This window comes from Hyperoodon ampullatus (assembly GCF_949752795.1).
Source record: "Hyperoodon ampullatus genome assembly, chromosome: 2".
NCBI lineage: Eukaryota > Metazoa > Chordata > Mammalia > Artiodactyla > Ziphiidae > Hyperoodon > Hyperoodon ampullatus.
Genome location: NC_136915.1, coordinates 82,280,828 through 82,294,639, shown reverse-complemented (window position 1 = coordinate 82,294,639; position 13,812 = coordinate 82,280,828). Strand labels below are relative to the sequence as shown.

General features: G+C 36.4%; 1 protein-coding gene across 2 annotated transcripts in view; it reads right to left on the bottom strand.

Moving 5' to 3' along the window:
• BTBD8 (BTB domain containing 8) overlaps nucleotides 1–13,812 on the bottom strand; it is a gene marked incomplete at its 5' end in the record, with an annotated part of 89,830 nt that overhangs the window by 37,680 nt on the left and 38,338 nt on the right. For both annotated transcript variants that reach the window (XM_079696426.1, XM_079696425.1), the window contains one exon: nucleotides 1,919–2,008. In XM_079696426.1, coding sequence (XP_079552552.1) covers nucleotides 1,919–2,008 — 90 coding nt within the window. The remainder of the gene's footprint in view (nucleotides 1–1,918; nucleotides 2,009–13,812) is intronic.

The following is a 13,812-nucleotide window of genomic DNA, read 5'->3' as shown; positions in this document are numbered from 1 at the left end:
GAACAAAGGTATATATATGTTAATAGGTATCAGATAGTAAAAATTGTCACTAAACATATAAGCAACTAAGATTTCTTCTACAAAATTAGACAAGTGTTCTCTGTAAATTACTTTCCCCTGCTGTCATGTAAGGTCCAATAATCATACACTTCTTTTGACCTTTATCTCACTACATAGAATCGCATGATTTTTAATAAATGCCAAAAAAGTTGCATTCTGAGTCAAACTAGGTTATCTCTTCATTTAAATTTTATTGAATTCAGTTCTAATGAGAGAAGATCGACAGTTTTAAAAAATGATATCTAAAACATCTGAAACACAGTCCCTGGACATGTTTCCAAAATTACACTAGAGTGAATATCCCTAGGATTGACACACTTAGAGAAATTCTGGCCTCTGTTAGCATTATCCCTCTTCCTATATTCAGCAGATATTTTAAATCCCACCATAAAGGAAGAGGACTTCTTGGTAGGATATATATATCTTTCAGGTTGTTTTTCAACAGTGAATGATAAGATTTCACCAGCTGATTCAACTACACATTCCTTTTACCCATAGGCTAATAAACTCTTTGCTTGGAGTACAAAATCTTCCATAATCAGAAACTACCTGGTGATTGCCAGATTGTGATATGTGTATCAAAACTGTGATAGGTAATATAATTAAAACACAACTCTCTAAAACCCTGGTAAAAAAGAAAGGAGGTTTAGGTTCTTCTGCATATGTGTTTCATTTCTATTAAATGAATGAAATACAAAAAATAAATAAAAACACATAATATATTCTTACAAATAATGTTTCAATTTTCCATATTTTATAGACTGAGAAATTAAAAATGAGAGCCATTTGGGGATCAATTTTAGTTAGTAAGCAAACCAGACAGCTGTAACCTAGAAGGCTCAAGATTATAGGCCAGTGTAAAAAATAGTGAGAATTTATCAATACTTTCCATGCATCCACTGTTATGGAATCACCACTACCACCATTCCACACCCAACCCTCTAGCCATGATTGACCCAGTCGAGGAAACATCAGCAGTGTAAATGATGCAGGGCTGACAGGCTCCCTCAGGACGCCCAGGCAGTTTTCCTACTGACAGAGCCCTCTCCCATATTGTACCCTCCAGATTCTCACAGTGATCATCTGTGACCAAAAAAATATTCTATTTCACCATTTAAGGAAGTAGTTCATCTCTTAATAACTGTCTCAGCAGTTTAAACTGCCACCAACTGTGTAGATTCACCATTGCACTATCACAGGTCAGTGAAATCCACACCTATCCAAATTATTCTTTAAGAAACTACCTATTACAGACTGAATATTTGTGTTCCCCCACCCACTCAAATTCATATATTGAAGCCCTAACTCCTGTGTACCTATATGGACATGGGGCTTCTAAGGAAATAATTAAGGTTAAATGAGGTAGTAAGGGTGGGGCCCAGCCCTGATGTGATAGGATTAGTGTCCTTATAAGAACATCAGAGAGTGAGCTCTCTCCTTCTACCTTCCTTTTACCTCCCTGCCCCCCAGCCCCATGCACTTAAAAAGAACATCCTTGGAGCACACAGTGGAAAAGTGCCTATCTACAACCCAAGGACCCAAGGTAAGAGCTCTCACCAGACACCAACCTTGCTGGCATCTTGATCTTGCAGAACTGTGAGAAAACAAATCTTTGCTGTTTAAACCACCCAGTTTGTGGTATCTTGTTATGGTAGTCTGAGAAGACTAACACACTATCTCTATTACTAAATGTTCCCAACTACCTCTCATTTTCAGAAAGTGTACTTTGCTGAATTGTACCACATGAGAAACATTTCATTGAACATACAGGGAAATCAGATTCATGAAAAGTGCTTTGTATTACAAGCATTATTTATAATCATTTGCAGTCAAGCTGCCTTGTAAAAATTCTGCTTACCCTTGAAGAGTAATGTACTCTTGGGAGCTTTCAGCCCAACAGCCACTCAGCATTGCAGCAAAATAACTAGATCTCGCACTTAAAATGGCCCTAAAGGGAAGAGGGGGAAAAAACACAGGCAAACATTTATGCACAATGCAAAATGTAATTTTTTATGGAACTCTTCATCTTTACCTCTTAAAACATGATAACAATTTATTCGTCTTAATTGTATTCACTGGTAGATTTTAATAATACAAATTATAAGCCTATACTTATACCAAAGAATTTTGATTGCTTGATTAAAACATTAATTCCAATGTCCTTTTCATCTTTTTAATTTTTTTTCTCTCTCTTTTTTTTTTGGCTGCACCATGCACTTGAGGGATCTCAGTTCCCTGACCTGGGACTCAATCTGGGGCACAGCAGTGAAAACCCAGAATCCTAACCACTAAGCTACCAGGGAACTCCCACTTACTTTTTTTCTCTTGAAAGCTCTTAAATTTTAGTAACAATTTCCATGAGTAAGAGAGTAATAAATCATTTACAAATGGAGAAATAAAGACCAAACGATGTCACATAACATGTTGAGGAAACATCAATAAGAGACTAGAACTCCTCTAAAGGTCCTGAGCTCCAGTTCAAAACTCACCATAATTATGCTCAAGAATAGCTACTTAGCTATCTCTTAAGTTTGAGAAAATGATAGTAAAGATATTTTCTTTTGAATGTCCATTCTATCTTCCCAGATAGAATGTTAATTCATCCATTCTTTCACTCAACAAATACCTACTGACTTCTATTCTGTGCTAGGCACTATTCTAGGGAATATAACAGTAAATGAGATACAGAGAAAATGTGAATATTCTAGTGGAGGTTGGGAGGGAAAAGTAGAGGGGGAGAGGAATAAGAGAAAGACACTTCTGGCAATGGCTTACTAGGTTGTCTCAGACCAACCCTCCTGCTGAATAGCTTGGAAATATATATACATATATAACATATATATATATATTACATTATATATGTATTATTTTTTTTTAAAAGAAAGAAAGAAATCATGATTTGAAGGCATCAGAAAGCTACCGTGGTGGTAGCTTTTGAGACAAGTTATAAGAGAGAAGACAAAAGAAGTGATCCAAGTATATTTTAGGTAACTTTTCCCATTGAGGCAACTGCCAAATATGAAAGCAAAAGCAATGGTTGAGAGGCTAAGAAGCTAAACATAGCTTCTGGCAATCTTCACAGGCTTGAAGGCACACAAATTGGAATTTGGGATCCAGCAATGAGGAGAGACATTTTTCTTTTCTTTTTTTTTTTTTTTGTGTGGTACGTGGGCCTCTCACTGTTGTGGCCTCTCCCATTGTGGAGCACAGGCTCCGGACACGCAGGCTCAGCAGCCATGGCTCACGGGCCCAGCTGCTCCACGGCACGTGGGATCTTCCCGGACCGGGGCACGAACCCGTGTCCCCTGCATCAGCAGGCGGACTCTCAACCACTGCCCCACCAGGGAAGCCCAGGAGAGACTTTGGTGGATGCCCCAGGATTCCAGTTGGACTCTGAAAGGTCTACACCTTAGGAAGAAGAATGAACAGGAAATAGACAAGCCCTTATTAGAACTGAAGTCCAGCTTTTAATGAGCTCAATCCCTTACTGGATTAAAGTGATCTCCACCTAGCCTAAATGCTTTCCAGAAGCAAAAGGAAATCTTGTCTTCATTAAAATTACATCACCCAGACTATTAAATTATATCTATAAATTTTCAATAAAATGTCCAAAGATAATCAGGCATAATAATGAATAACTAGAAAATGAAGGAAAAGAATTTCATTTACACTATTAGCGAACAAGGTCAAATACACAGGAACAAATATAACAAAACAGTACAAGACCTCTACATTAAAAGCTATAAAACATTGCTGAGATAATTTACAAATACCTAAGAGAGAGCTAAACTGTGCTCATGGATTTGCAGACCCAAAACTGTTAACATGTCCATTCTGCCTAAATTAATTTCTAGATTCAACACAGTCTTAATCAAGTTTTTTTTAGTGGTACTGGAACTGGAGGTTTGGAGGGGAAAAAATGAATGTTGACGGTTAACCTCACACCATAACACAAAAATTAACTCAAAATGGACCAAAACCTAAACATAAAAGCTAATACTATAATATCTCTAGGAAAAAAACAGGTGAAAATCTTTGCAACTCTGAGTAGGCAAAGATTTCTTGGGAACCAAAAAGCATGAACCAATTTTTTAAAAAACAAAAATTTAAATGTTAACAAAATTTAAAACTTCAGTCCTTTTAAAGCCACTTTTAAGAAAATGGAACGATGAGCAAAATGTTGGGAAAAAATATTTGCAGAACATATATCTGCCAAACAACTGAATCCGTAATATATAAAGAACTATACAACTCAATACAAGAACATAAGCAATCCTACTAAAAAATGGGCACACTCACACAAAAAATTATCAGATAAGAGCCAAATTAATTTAAACAGTTTTACTACAAAACTAATGTTTATGGCTTGTTATAAAGCATAACATCACATCAAGTTTTGAGCATTAGATTAAAATTAGAAAAAGCTATGGTCAGAACAGTACATGATTCATTTTAAGGGGGAAAAAAGGTACATGTCTGTTTCTCAATAGTTTCTGTATATTAAAATTTGTAACAAATCACTCTCTTTAAGAGTACTTTAAAAAATGGGTAAAAGATTTGAACAGAAACATCGTAAGATATGCAAATGGCCAATAAGCACATAATATGATGCTCAAAATTGCTAGTGATCAGGGTAATGCAAATTAAAACCACAATGTGATACCACTACACACCTACTAGAGTGGCAAATATTTAAAAGACCGACAACATTAAGTGGTGAGGAAAATATGGAAAAACTGGAACTCTTCACAGCATGCAGGTGGGAGTGTAAAATGGTATAACTTCTTTGGAGAAATGTTTCTCAATTTCATAAAAAGTTAACATACACTTACCATATGACCGAGCAATTCTACTCGTAGGAATTTACCCAACAGAAATGAAAATATATATTCACACAAATACTTGCACAAAAATGTTAATACCAGCTTTATTAATAATAGCTAAACACTGAAAACAACCAACATGTCCAACAGGAGAATGGTTAAATAAATTGTGGTGTATGCATACAATGCAATATTACTCAGCAATAAAAACTGAATGAAACACTGATATACATAATACCCAAGGATGAAGCTCAAAAACATTATGCTGAGCAAAACAAGCTCAATAATATGTCTGAGTTCATTTATATGAAATTCTAGGACAGGTAAAATAAACTATAATTTAGAAAGTACAGCAATAAGAAAACAAACAGCCCAATTAAAAAATGGGCAAAAGATATGAACAGAAAACTCACCAAAGAAATACAGATGACAAATAAGCATGTGAAACTCAGTTTTTGCCTGGGGCTAGAGAGAGGGAAGGTACTAATGGTAAGTGGGCACAAGGGAGCTTTTTAGGTGATGAAACTTCTCTGTATCTTGATTGTGGTGGGAGTTACCCAGGTTTATACATTAGTCAAAACTCATTAAATTGAACTTTCAAATGTGTGTATTTGATTGTATATGAATTCTAATTCAATAAATTTAACTTTAAAAAAGGATGAAAATAAAACTTAATAAAGAAAAGTGGCCTGTTATTACAGGCCAAGATGACTTCCTCAGTGAATTCAAATAAATATTTTAAAAACATATAAAATCAATCTTACTCATACACATTAAAAAATGAATAAAATAGAAAGAAATGCCTCCCAACTCATTTTATGAAGTCAACATAAATTTAAGACCTCAACCTGACAAAGACATTATAAAAAAAGGAAAGTTATAGGCCAACCTATCTCATGAATATACATAAAAAAAACTTAAACAAAATATTAGCAAACTGAATCCAGCAATAGATAGAATATATAAAACATCACAACCAAGTTGAAATTATTCCAGGAATGCAGGATTGCTTTAACATTTCAAAATCAAGCAACATAATTTACCACATTAACAAAATAAAGGAACAACACAAAAAAAGGATCATACACCATGATCAAGTTGTATTAATTCCAGGGTCACAAGGATAGTTCCACATACACAAATCAATCAATGTGATACACCACATCAACAAAAGAAAAGAAATAAACCACATAATTATCTCAATAGATGCAGAAAAAGCATCTGATAAAATTCAACATCCATTCATGATAAAAAAAAAAACTCTTGCCAAAATGGGTATAGAGGGAACATACCTCAACATAATAGAAGTCATTTATGACAAACCCACAGGCAAAATAATACTAAAGGGTGAAAAGCTGAAAGCCTTCCTGCTAAATTCTGGAACAAAACAACGATGCCCAATTCTATTCAACATAGTATTGGGAGCCCTAGTAACAGCAATCAGACAAGAAAAAGAAATAAAAGGTATCCAAATCAGAAAAGGAAGAGGTAAAATTCTCATTATATGCAAATGAATGATACTCTATATAAGAAACTGTAAAGACTCCATACAAAAACTACTAGAACTGATAAATGAATTCAGCAAGGTAGCAAGACACAATATTAATATACAGAAGTCTGCTGCATTTCTTTACACTAACAATGAAATATCAGAATGGGAAAGTAAAAAAAAAAAAATCCTGTTTAAAACCACACTAAAAAACAAAAACCCTAGGATTAAACCTAACCAAGAAGGTGAAAGTCTTACACACTGAGAACTATAGAACACTGAAAAAGGAATTTGAAGAGGATTGAAGGAAATGGAAAGATAACCATGCTCTTGGATTGGAAAAATTAATATTGTTAAAATGGCCATATTACCCAAAGAAATCTACAGATTTAATGTGATCCCTATCAAATTACCCATGACATTTTTCACAAAACTAGAACAAATAATCCTAAAATTTATATGGAACCACAAAAGACTCAGAATTGCCAAAGCAATCCTGAGGAAAAAGAACAAAGCTGGAGGCACAACCCTTTCAGACTTCAGACAATACTACAAAACTACAGTAATCGGAACAGCATGGTACTGGCACAAAAAGAAACATATAGATCAATGGAACAGAACAGAGAGCCCAGGAATAAACTCATACCTATGGTCAATTAATCTATGACAAAGGAGGCAAGAATAAACAATGGAGAAAAGACAGTCTCTTCAGCAAGTGGTGTTTGTTGGGAAAGATGGACACCCGTATGTAAATCAATGAAGTTAGAACACTCCCTCACACCATACATAAAAATAAACTCAAGATGGCATAAAGACTTAAATATAAGACATGACACCATAAAACTCCTAGAAGAGAATATAGGCAAAACATTCTCTGATATAAATCATAGCAATGTTTTCTTTGGTCAGTCTCCCCAGGCAAAAGAAATAAAAGCAAAAATAAACAAATGGGACCTAATCACACATCAGTTTTGCACAGCAAAGGAAACCATAAACAAAATGAAAAGACAACCTATGGACTGGGAGAAAATATTTGCAAATGATACAACTGACAGGGGTTTAATTTCCAAAATATATAAACAGCTCATACAACTCAGTAACAAAAAAACAAATAACCCAATCAAAAAAAAAGGGCAGAGTACCTAAATAGACATTTCTCCAAAGAAGACATACAGAAGGCCAACAGGCACATGAAAAGATGCTCAACATTGCTAATTATCAGAGAAATGAAAATCAAAACTACAATGAGGTATCACCTCACACCTGTCAGAAATGGTTATCATCAAAAAATCTACAAATAATAAATGCTGGAGAGGTTGTGGAGAAAAGAAAACCCTTCTACACTGGCAGTGGGGATGTAAATTGGTGCAGCTACTATGGAAAACAGTAGGGAGGTTCTTTAAAAAAGTAAAAATATGATCCAGCAATCTCACTCCTAGGCAACTATCTGGAAAACAAAAGTGCTAATTCAAAAAGATACATGCACCCCAATGTTCATAGTGGCACTATTTACAATAGCCAAGACATGGAAGCAACCTAAGTGTCCATCAACAGATAAACAGATAAAGAAGATGTGTTATCTATACACACACACACACACACACACACAATGGAATATTACTCAGCCATAAAAAAGAATGAAATAATGCCATTTGCAGCAACATGGATGGACCTAGAGATTATCATACTCAGTGAAGTAAGTCAGACAAAGACAAATATTATATGAGACCACTTATATGTGGAATCTAAAAAGAGTACAAATGAACTCATTTACAAAACAGAAACAGACTCACAGACATAAAAAACAAACTTATGGTTACCAAAGGGGAAAGGAGGGGGAGGTAAGCTGGGAGTATGGGATTAAAAAAATAATAAAATAAAGGAAAAAGCCATGTGATCATCAAAACAGATACAGAAAAGCATTTGCAATTCTTATGATTTATAAAATTTAGGCAATTTCAATCAAAGTCCTAGAAAGCTATTTTGTAGATATTGACAAAGTGATTCTCAAATTTATATGGAAAGGCAAAGAACCTAAAATAGCCAACACAATATTGAAAAAGAAGAACAGAGTTGGATGATTCACACCACTTGATTCCCAGAATTACTATACAGTTAAAGTACTCAAAACAGTATGCAGGGCTTCCCTGGTGGCGCAGTGGTTGAGAGTCTGCCTGCTGATGCAGGGGACACGGGTTCGTGCCCCGGTTCGAGAAGATCCCACATGCCGTGGAGCAGCTGGGCCCGTGAGCCATGGCCGCTGAGCCTGCGTGTCCGGAGCCTGTGCTCCGCAACGGGAGAGGCCACAACAGTGAGAGGCCCGCGTACAGCAAAAAAAAAAACAAAAAAAAAAAACAGTATGCACTAGTGAAAGTAGAGCCTCATCGATCGATGGAATAGAGAGGTCAGAAATAGACCTACACAAATACAATCAACTCAGTTTTGACAAAAGCACAATGGCAATTCAGTGGAGAAAGGATAATCTTCTCAACAGTGGTCCTGGAGCAACTGGACATCCACATGCAAAAAAAATAAACGTAGATACAAACCTTATACCTCACATAAAAATTAACTAATTACCTCAAAATGGATCGTAGATATAAATATAAAATATAAAACCATAAACTTCTAGAAGAAAACATAGGATCTTGGGTTTGATGATGAATTTAGATATAACATCAAACGTATGATCCAAAAAAGAAAAAACTGATAAGCTGGATTCTATTAAAATTTTAAAATTTTGCTCTATAAAAGGCACTGTTAAGAGAATGAAAATCAAGGCACCAATTGGGAGAAAGTATCTGCAAAGCACATATCATATAAAGGACTTCTATGCAAAATATCCAAAGAATTCTTAAAATTCAATAGTAAGACAACAAACAACCTAACCTGACAATAAACAAAAGATCTGAACCAAAAACTCTCAATAATATACAGATGGCAAATAAGCGTATGAAAAGATCTTCAACATCACTTGTCATTAGGTAAATAAAAAGTGAAACAACAATAAGATACCAGTACATACCTATCTGAAAGACTAAAATCCAAAAAAAAAAATAAATAAATAAGAACAGTATCAACTGCTGATGAGGATGAGGACCAGAAAGAACTCTCATTCATTGCTGGTGGAAATGCAAGTGATAGAGCCATGTTGAAAGACAGTTTCAGTAAGACCTGAAAACTCATGTCCACACAAAAACTTGTACACAAATGTTTACAGCAGCTTTATTTATAATCACCAAACTAAGGCAACCATAATGTCCTTCAATAGGTGAACAGATAAACAGTGTTATATTCATTACAACTGAATATTAGTGATTAAAAAAAGGAATTAGCTATAAAGTCACACAAAAACATGAATGGACTGTAAATGCATATTGCTAAATGAAAGAAATCAGTCCGGAAACGCTACATGTTATATGGTTCTATTTAAATGACATTCTAGAAAAGGCAAAAAAAAAAAAAAAAATTGCCAGAGGGTTGGGGAGGGGGAAAAGCTGAAGAGACTGATCAAAGGGGGTTTTTAGTTGAAACTGTCTGTATGATACTGTAATGGTAGATGTAGGGCAATATCCATTTATAAAAACCCACAGAGGTTTCTCGTGCGTCAGTGCGGCCCGCGCTTTTCACATGTCGCCTCAGGGAGTGCTAGCCTCGTTAAGAAGCTTAGGGTAAAGGCACAGCCACCAAAGCAGAAGTGAGAGTGACTTGACACCGGGAGGGAGACCCCAAAGAGGCTGCGGCCACAGGAGGCCGGAGGCCAGCGGCTGTCACCCTTCCCCGAGGGCTTTGACTGGGCCCCTCAGTCCACGCAGCAGCTGAGCGCTGCCCGCTTAATGGACCCCATCCTGCCTCGTGTGGCCAACCCAGTTGTCCTGCTGCCAGAATGAGGTGAAGTCTGAAAACTGCTCAGCAGGACCAGGCATAGCACGGGTCTCTTCCCTTGTGGTTTCACTTGCCAATGACCACTACCTTGATAATTCCCTGTGGCTGACAGGGTCTTGGTGCTCCAGCCTGGTGTCAGGACTGAGCCTCTAAGGTGAGAGAGCCGAGTTCAGGACACTGGACCACCAGAGACCTCCCGGCCCCACATAATACCAATCCGTGAGAGCTCTCCCAGAAACCTCCGTCTCAACCCTAAGACCCATCTCCACCCAACGGCCAGCAAGCTACAGTGCTGGACACCCTATGCCAAACAACTAGCAAGGCAGGAACACAACCCCACCCATTAGCAGAGAGGCTGCCTAAAATCATACTAAGTTCACAGACATCCCAAAACACACCACCGGACACGGCCCTGCCTAGCAGAAAGACAAGATCCAGCTCCACACACGAGACCACAGGCACCAGTCCCCTCCAACAGGAAGCCTACACAAGCCAATGAAACAACCTCACCCACTGGGGGCAGACACTAAAAACAATGGGAACTATGAACGTGCAGCCTGCGAAAACAAGACCCCAAACACAATAAGTTAAGCAAAATGAGAAAACAGAGAAATATACAGCAGATGAAGGAGCAAGGTAAAAACCCACCAGAAAAAACACGTGAAGAGGGAATAGGCAGTCTACCTGAAAAAGAATTCAGACTAATGACAGTAAAATGATCCAAAATCTTGGAAACAGAATGGAGAAAATACAAGAAATGTTTAAAAAGGACCTAGAAGAACTAAAGAGCAAACAAACAATGATGAACAACACAATAAATGAAATTAAAAATTCTCTAGAAGGAACCAATAGCAGAATAACTGCAAAGGAAGAACGGATAAGTGACTTGAAAGATAAAATAGTGGAAATAACTATCACAGAGCAGAATAAAGAAAAAAGAATGAAAAGAATTGAGGACAGTCTCAGAGACCTCTGGGACAACATTACGTGTAACAACATTTGAATTATAGGTGTCCCAAAATAAGAAGAGAAAAAGAAAGGGACTGAGAAGATATTTGAAGAGATTATATTTGAAAACTTCCCTAACATGGGAAAGGATAGAGTCAATCAAGTCCAGGAAACACAGACAGTCCCATACAGGATAAATCCAAGGAGAAACACGTCAAGACACATATTAATCAAACTATCAAAAATTAAATACAAAGAAAAAATATTAAAAGGGAAAAGCAACAAATAACATACAAGGGAATTCCTATAAGGTTAACAGCTGAGCTTTAAGCAGAAACGCTGCAAGCCAGAAGGGAGTGGCAGGATATATTTAAAGTGATGAAAGGGAAAAACCTCCAACCAAGATTACACTACCGAGCAAGGATCTCATTCAGATTTGATGGAGAAATTAAAACCTTTACAGACAAGCAAAAGCTAAGAGAATTCAGCACCACCAAACCACCTTTACAACAAATGCTAAAGGAACTTGTCTAGGCAGGAAACACAACAGAAGGAAAAGACCTACAAAAACAAACCCAAAACAATTAAGAAAATGGTAATAGGAACATACATATTGATAATAACTTTGAATGTAAATGGATTAAATGCCACAACCAAAAGACACAGACGGGCTGAATAGATACAAAAACAAGAGCCGTATATATGCTGTCTACAAGAGACCCACTTCAGACCTAGGGACACATACAGACTGAAAGTGAGGGGATGGAAAAAGATATTCCATGCAAATGGAAATCAAAAGAAAGCTGGAGTAGCAACTCTCATATCAGACAAAATAGACTTTAAAATAAAGACTATTAAAAGAGACAAACAAGGACACTACATAATGATCAAGGGATCAATCCAAGAAGATACATAACAATTGTAAATATTTATGCACCCAACAAAGGAGCATCTCAATACATAAGGCAAATGATAACAGCCACAAAGGGGGAAATCAACAGTAACACAATCATAGTAGGGGACTTTAACACCCCACTTTCACCAGTGGACAGATCATCCAAAATGAAAATAAATAAGGAAACACAAGCTTTAAATGATACATTAAACAAGATAGACTTGATATTTATAGGACATTCCATATGAAAACAGCAGAATACACTTTCTTCTCAAGTGCTCATGATACATTCTCCAGGATGGATCATATCTTGGGTCACAAATCAAGCCTTGGTAAATTTAAGAAAACTGAAATTGTATCATGTATCTTTTCCGGTCACAATGCTGTAATACTAGATATCAATCACAGGAAAAAAATTGTAAAAAATACAAACACATGGAGGCTAAACAATACGGTACTAAATAACCAAGAGATCAATGAAGAAGTCAAAGAGGAAATCAAAAAATACCTAGAGACAAATGACAATGAAAACATGATGACCCAAAACCTATGGGATGCAGCAAAAGCAGTTCTAAAGAGGGAAGTTTATAGCAATACAATCCTACCTCAAGAAAGAAGAAAAATCTCAAATAAACAACCTAACTTTACACATAAAGCAATTAGAGAAAGAAGAACAAAAAACCCCGAAGTTAGCAGAAGGAAAGAAATCATAAAGATCAGATGAAAAATAAATGGAAAAGAAATGAAGGAAACAATAGCAAAGATCAACAAAATTAAAAGTTGGTTCTTTAAGAAGATAAACAAAATTGGTAAACCATCAGCCAGACTCATCAAGAAAAAAAGGGAGGAGACTCAAATCAATAGAATTAGAAATGAAAAAGGAGAAGTAACAACTGACACTGCAGAAATACAAAGGATCATGAGAGATTACTACAAGCAACTATATGCCAATAAAATGGACAACCTGGAAGAAATGGACAAATTCTTAGAAAAGCACAACCTTCCAAGACTGAATCAGGAAGAAAGAAAAAATATAAACAGACCAATCAAAGCACTGAAATTGAAACTGTGATTTAAAATCTTCCAACAAATAAAAGCCCAGGACCAGATGGCTTCACAGGCAAATTCTATCAAACATTTAGAGAAGAGCTAACACCTATCCTTCAAAAACTCTTCCAAAATATAGCAGAGGGAGGAACACTCCCAAACTCATTCTATGAGGCCTCCATCACCCTGATACCAAAACTAGACATGTCACAAAGAAAGAAAACTATAGGCCAATATCAGTGATGAACATAGATGCAAAAATCCTCAACAAAATACTAGCAAACAGAATCCAACAGCACATTAAAAGGATCATACACCATGATCAGGCAGGGTTTATCTCAGGAATGCAAGGATTCTTCAGTATATGCAAATCAATGTGATACACCATATTAACAAGTTGAAGGCTAAAAACCATATGATGATCTCAATAGATGCACAAAAAGCTTTCGACAAAATTCAACACCAATTTATGATAAAAGCTCTCCAGAAAGTAGGCATAGAGGGAACTTACCTCAACATAATTAAGGCCATATATGATAAACCCACAGCCAACATCGTTCTCAATGGTGAAAAACTGAAACCATTTCCTCTAAGAACAGGAAGAAGATAAGGTTGCCCACTCTCACCACTATTATTCAACACAGTTTTGGAAGCTTCAGCCACAG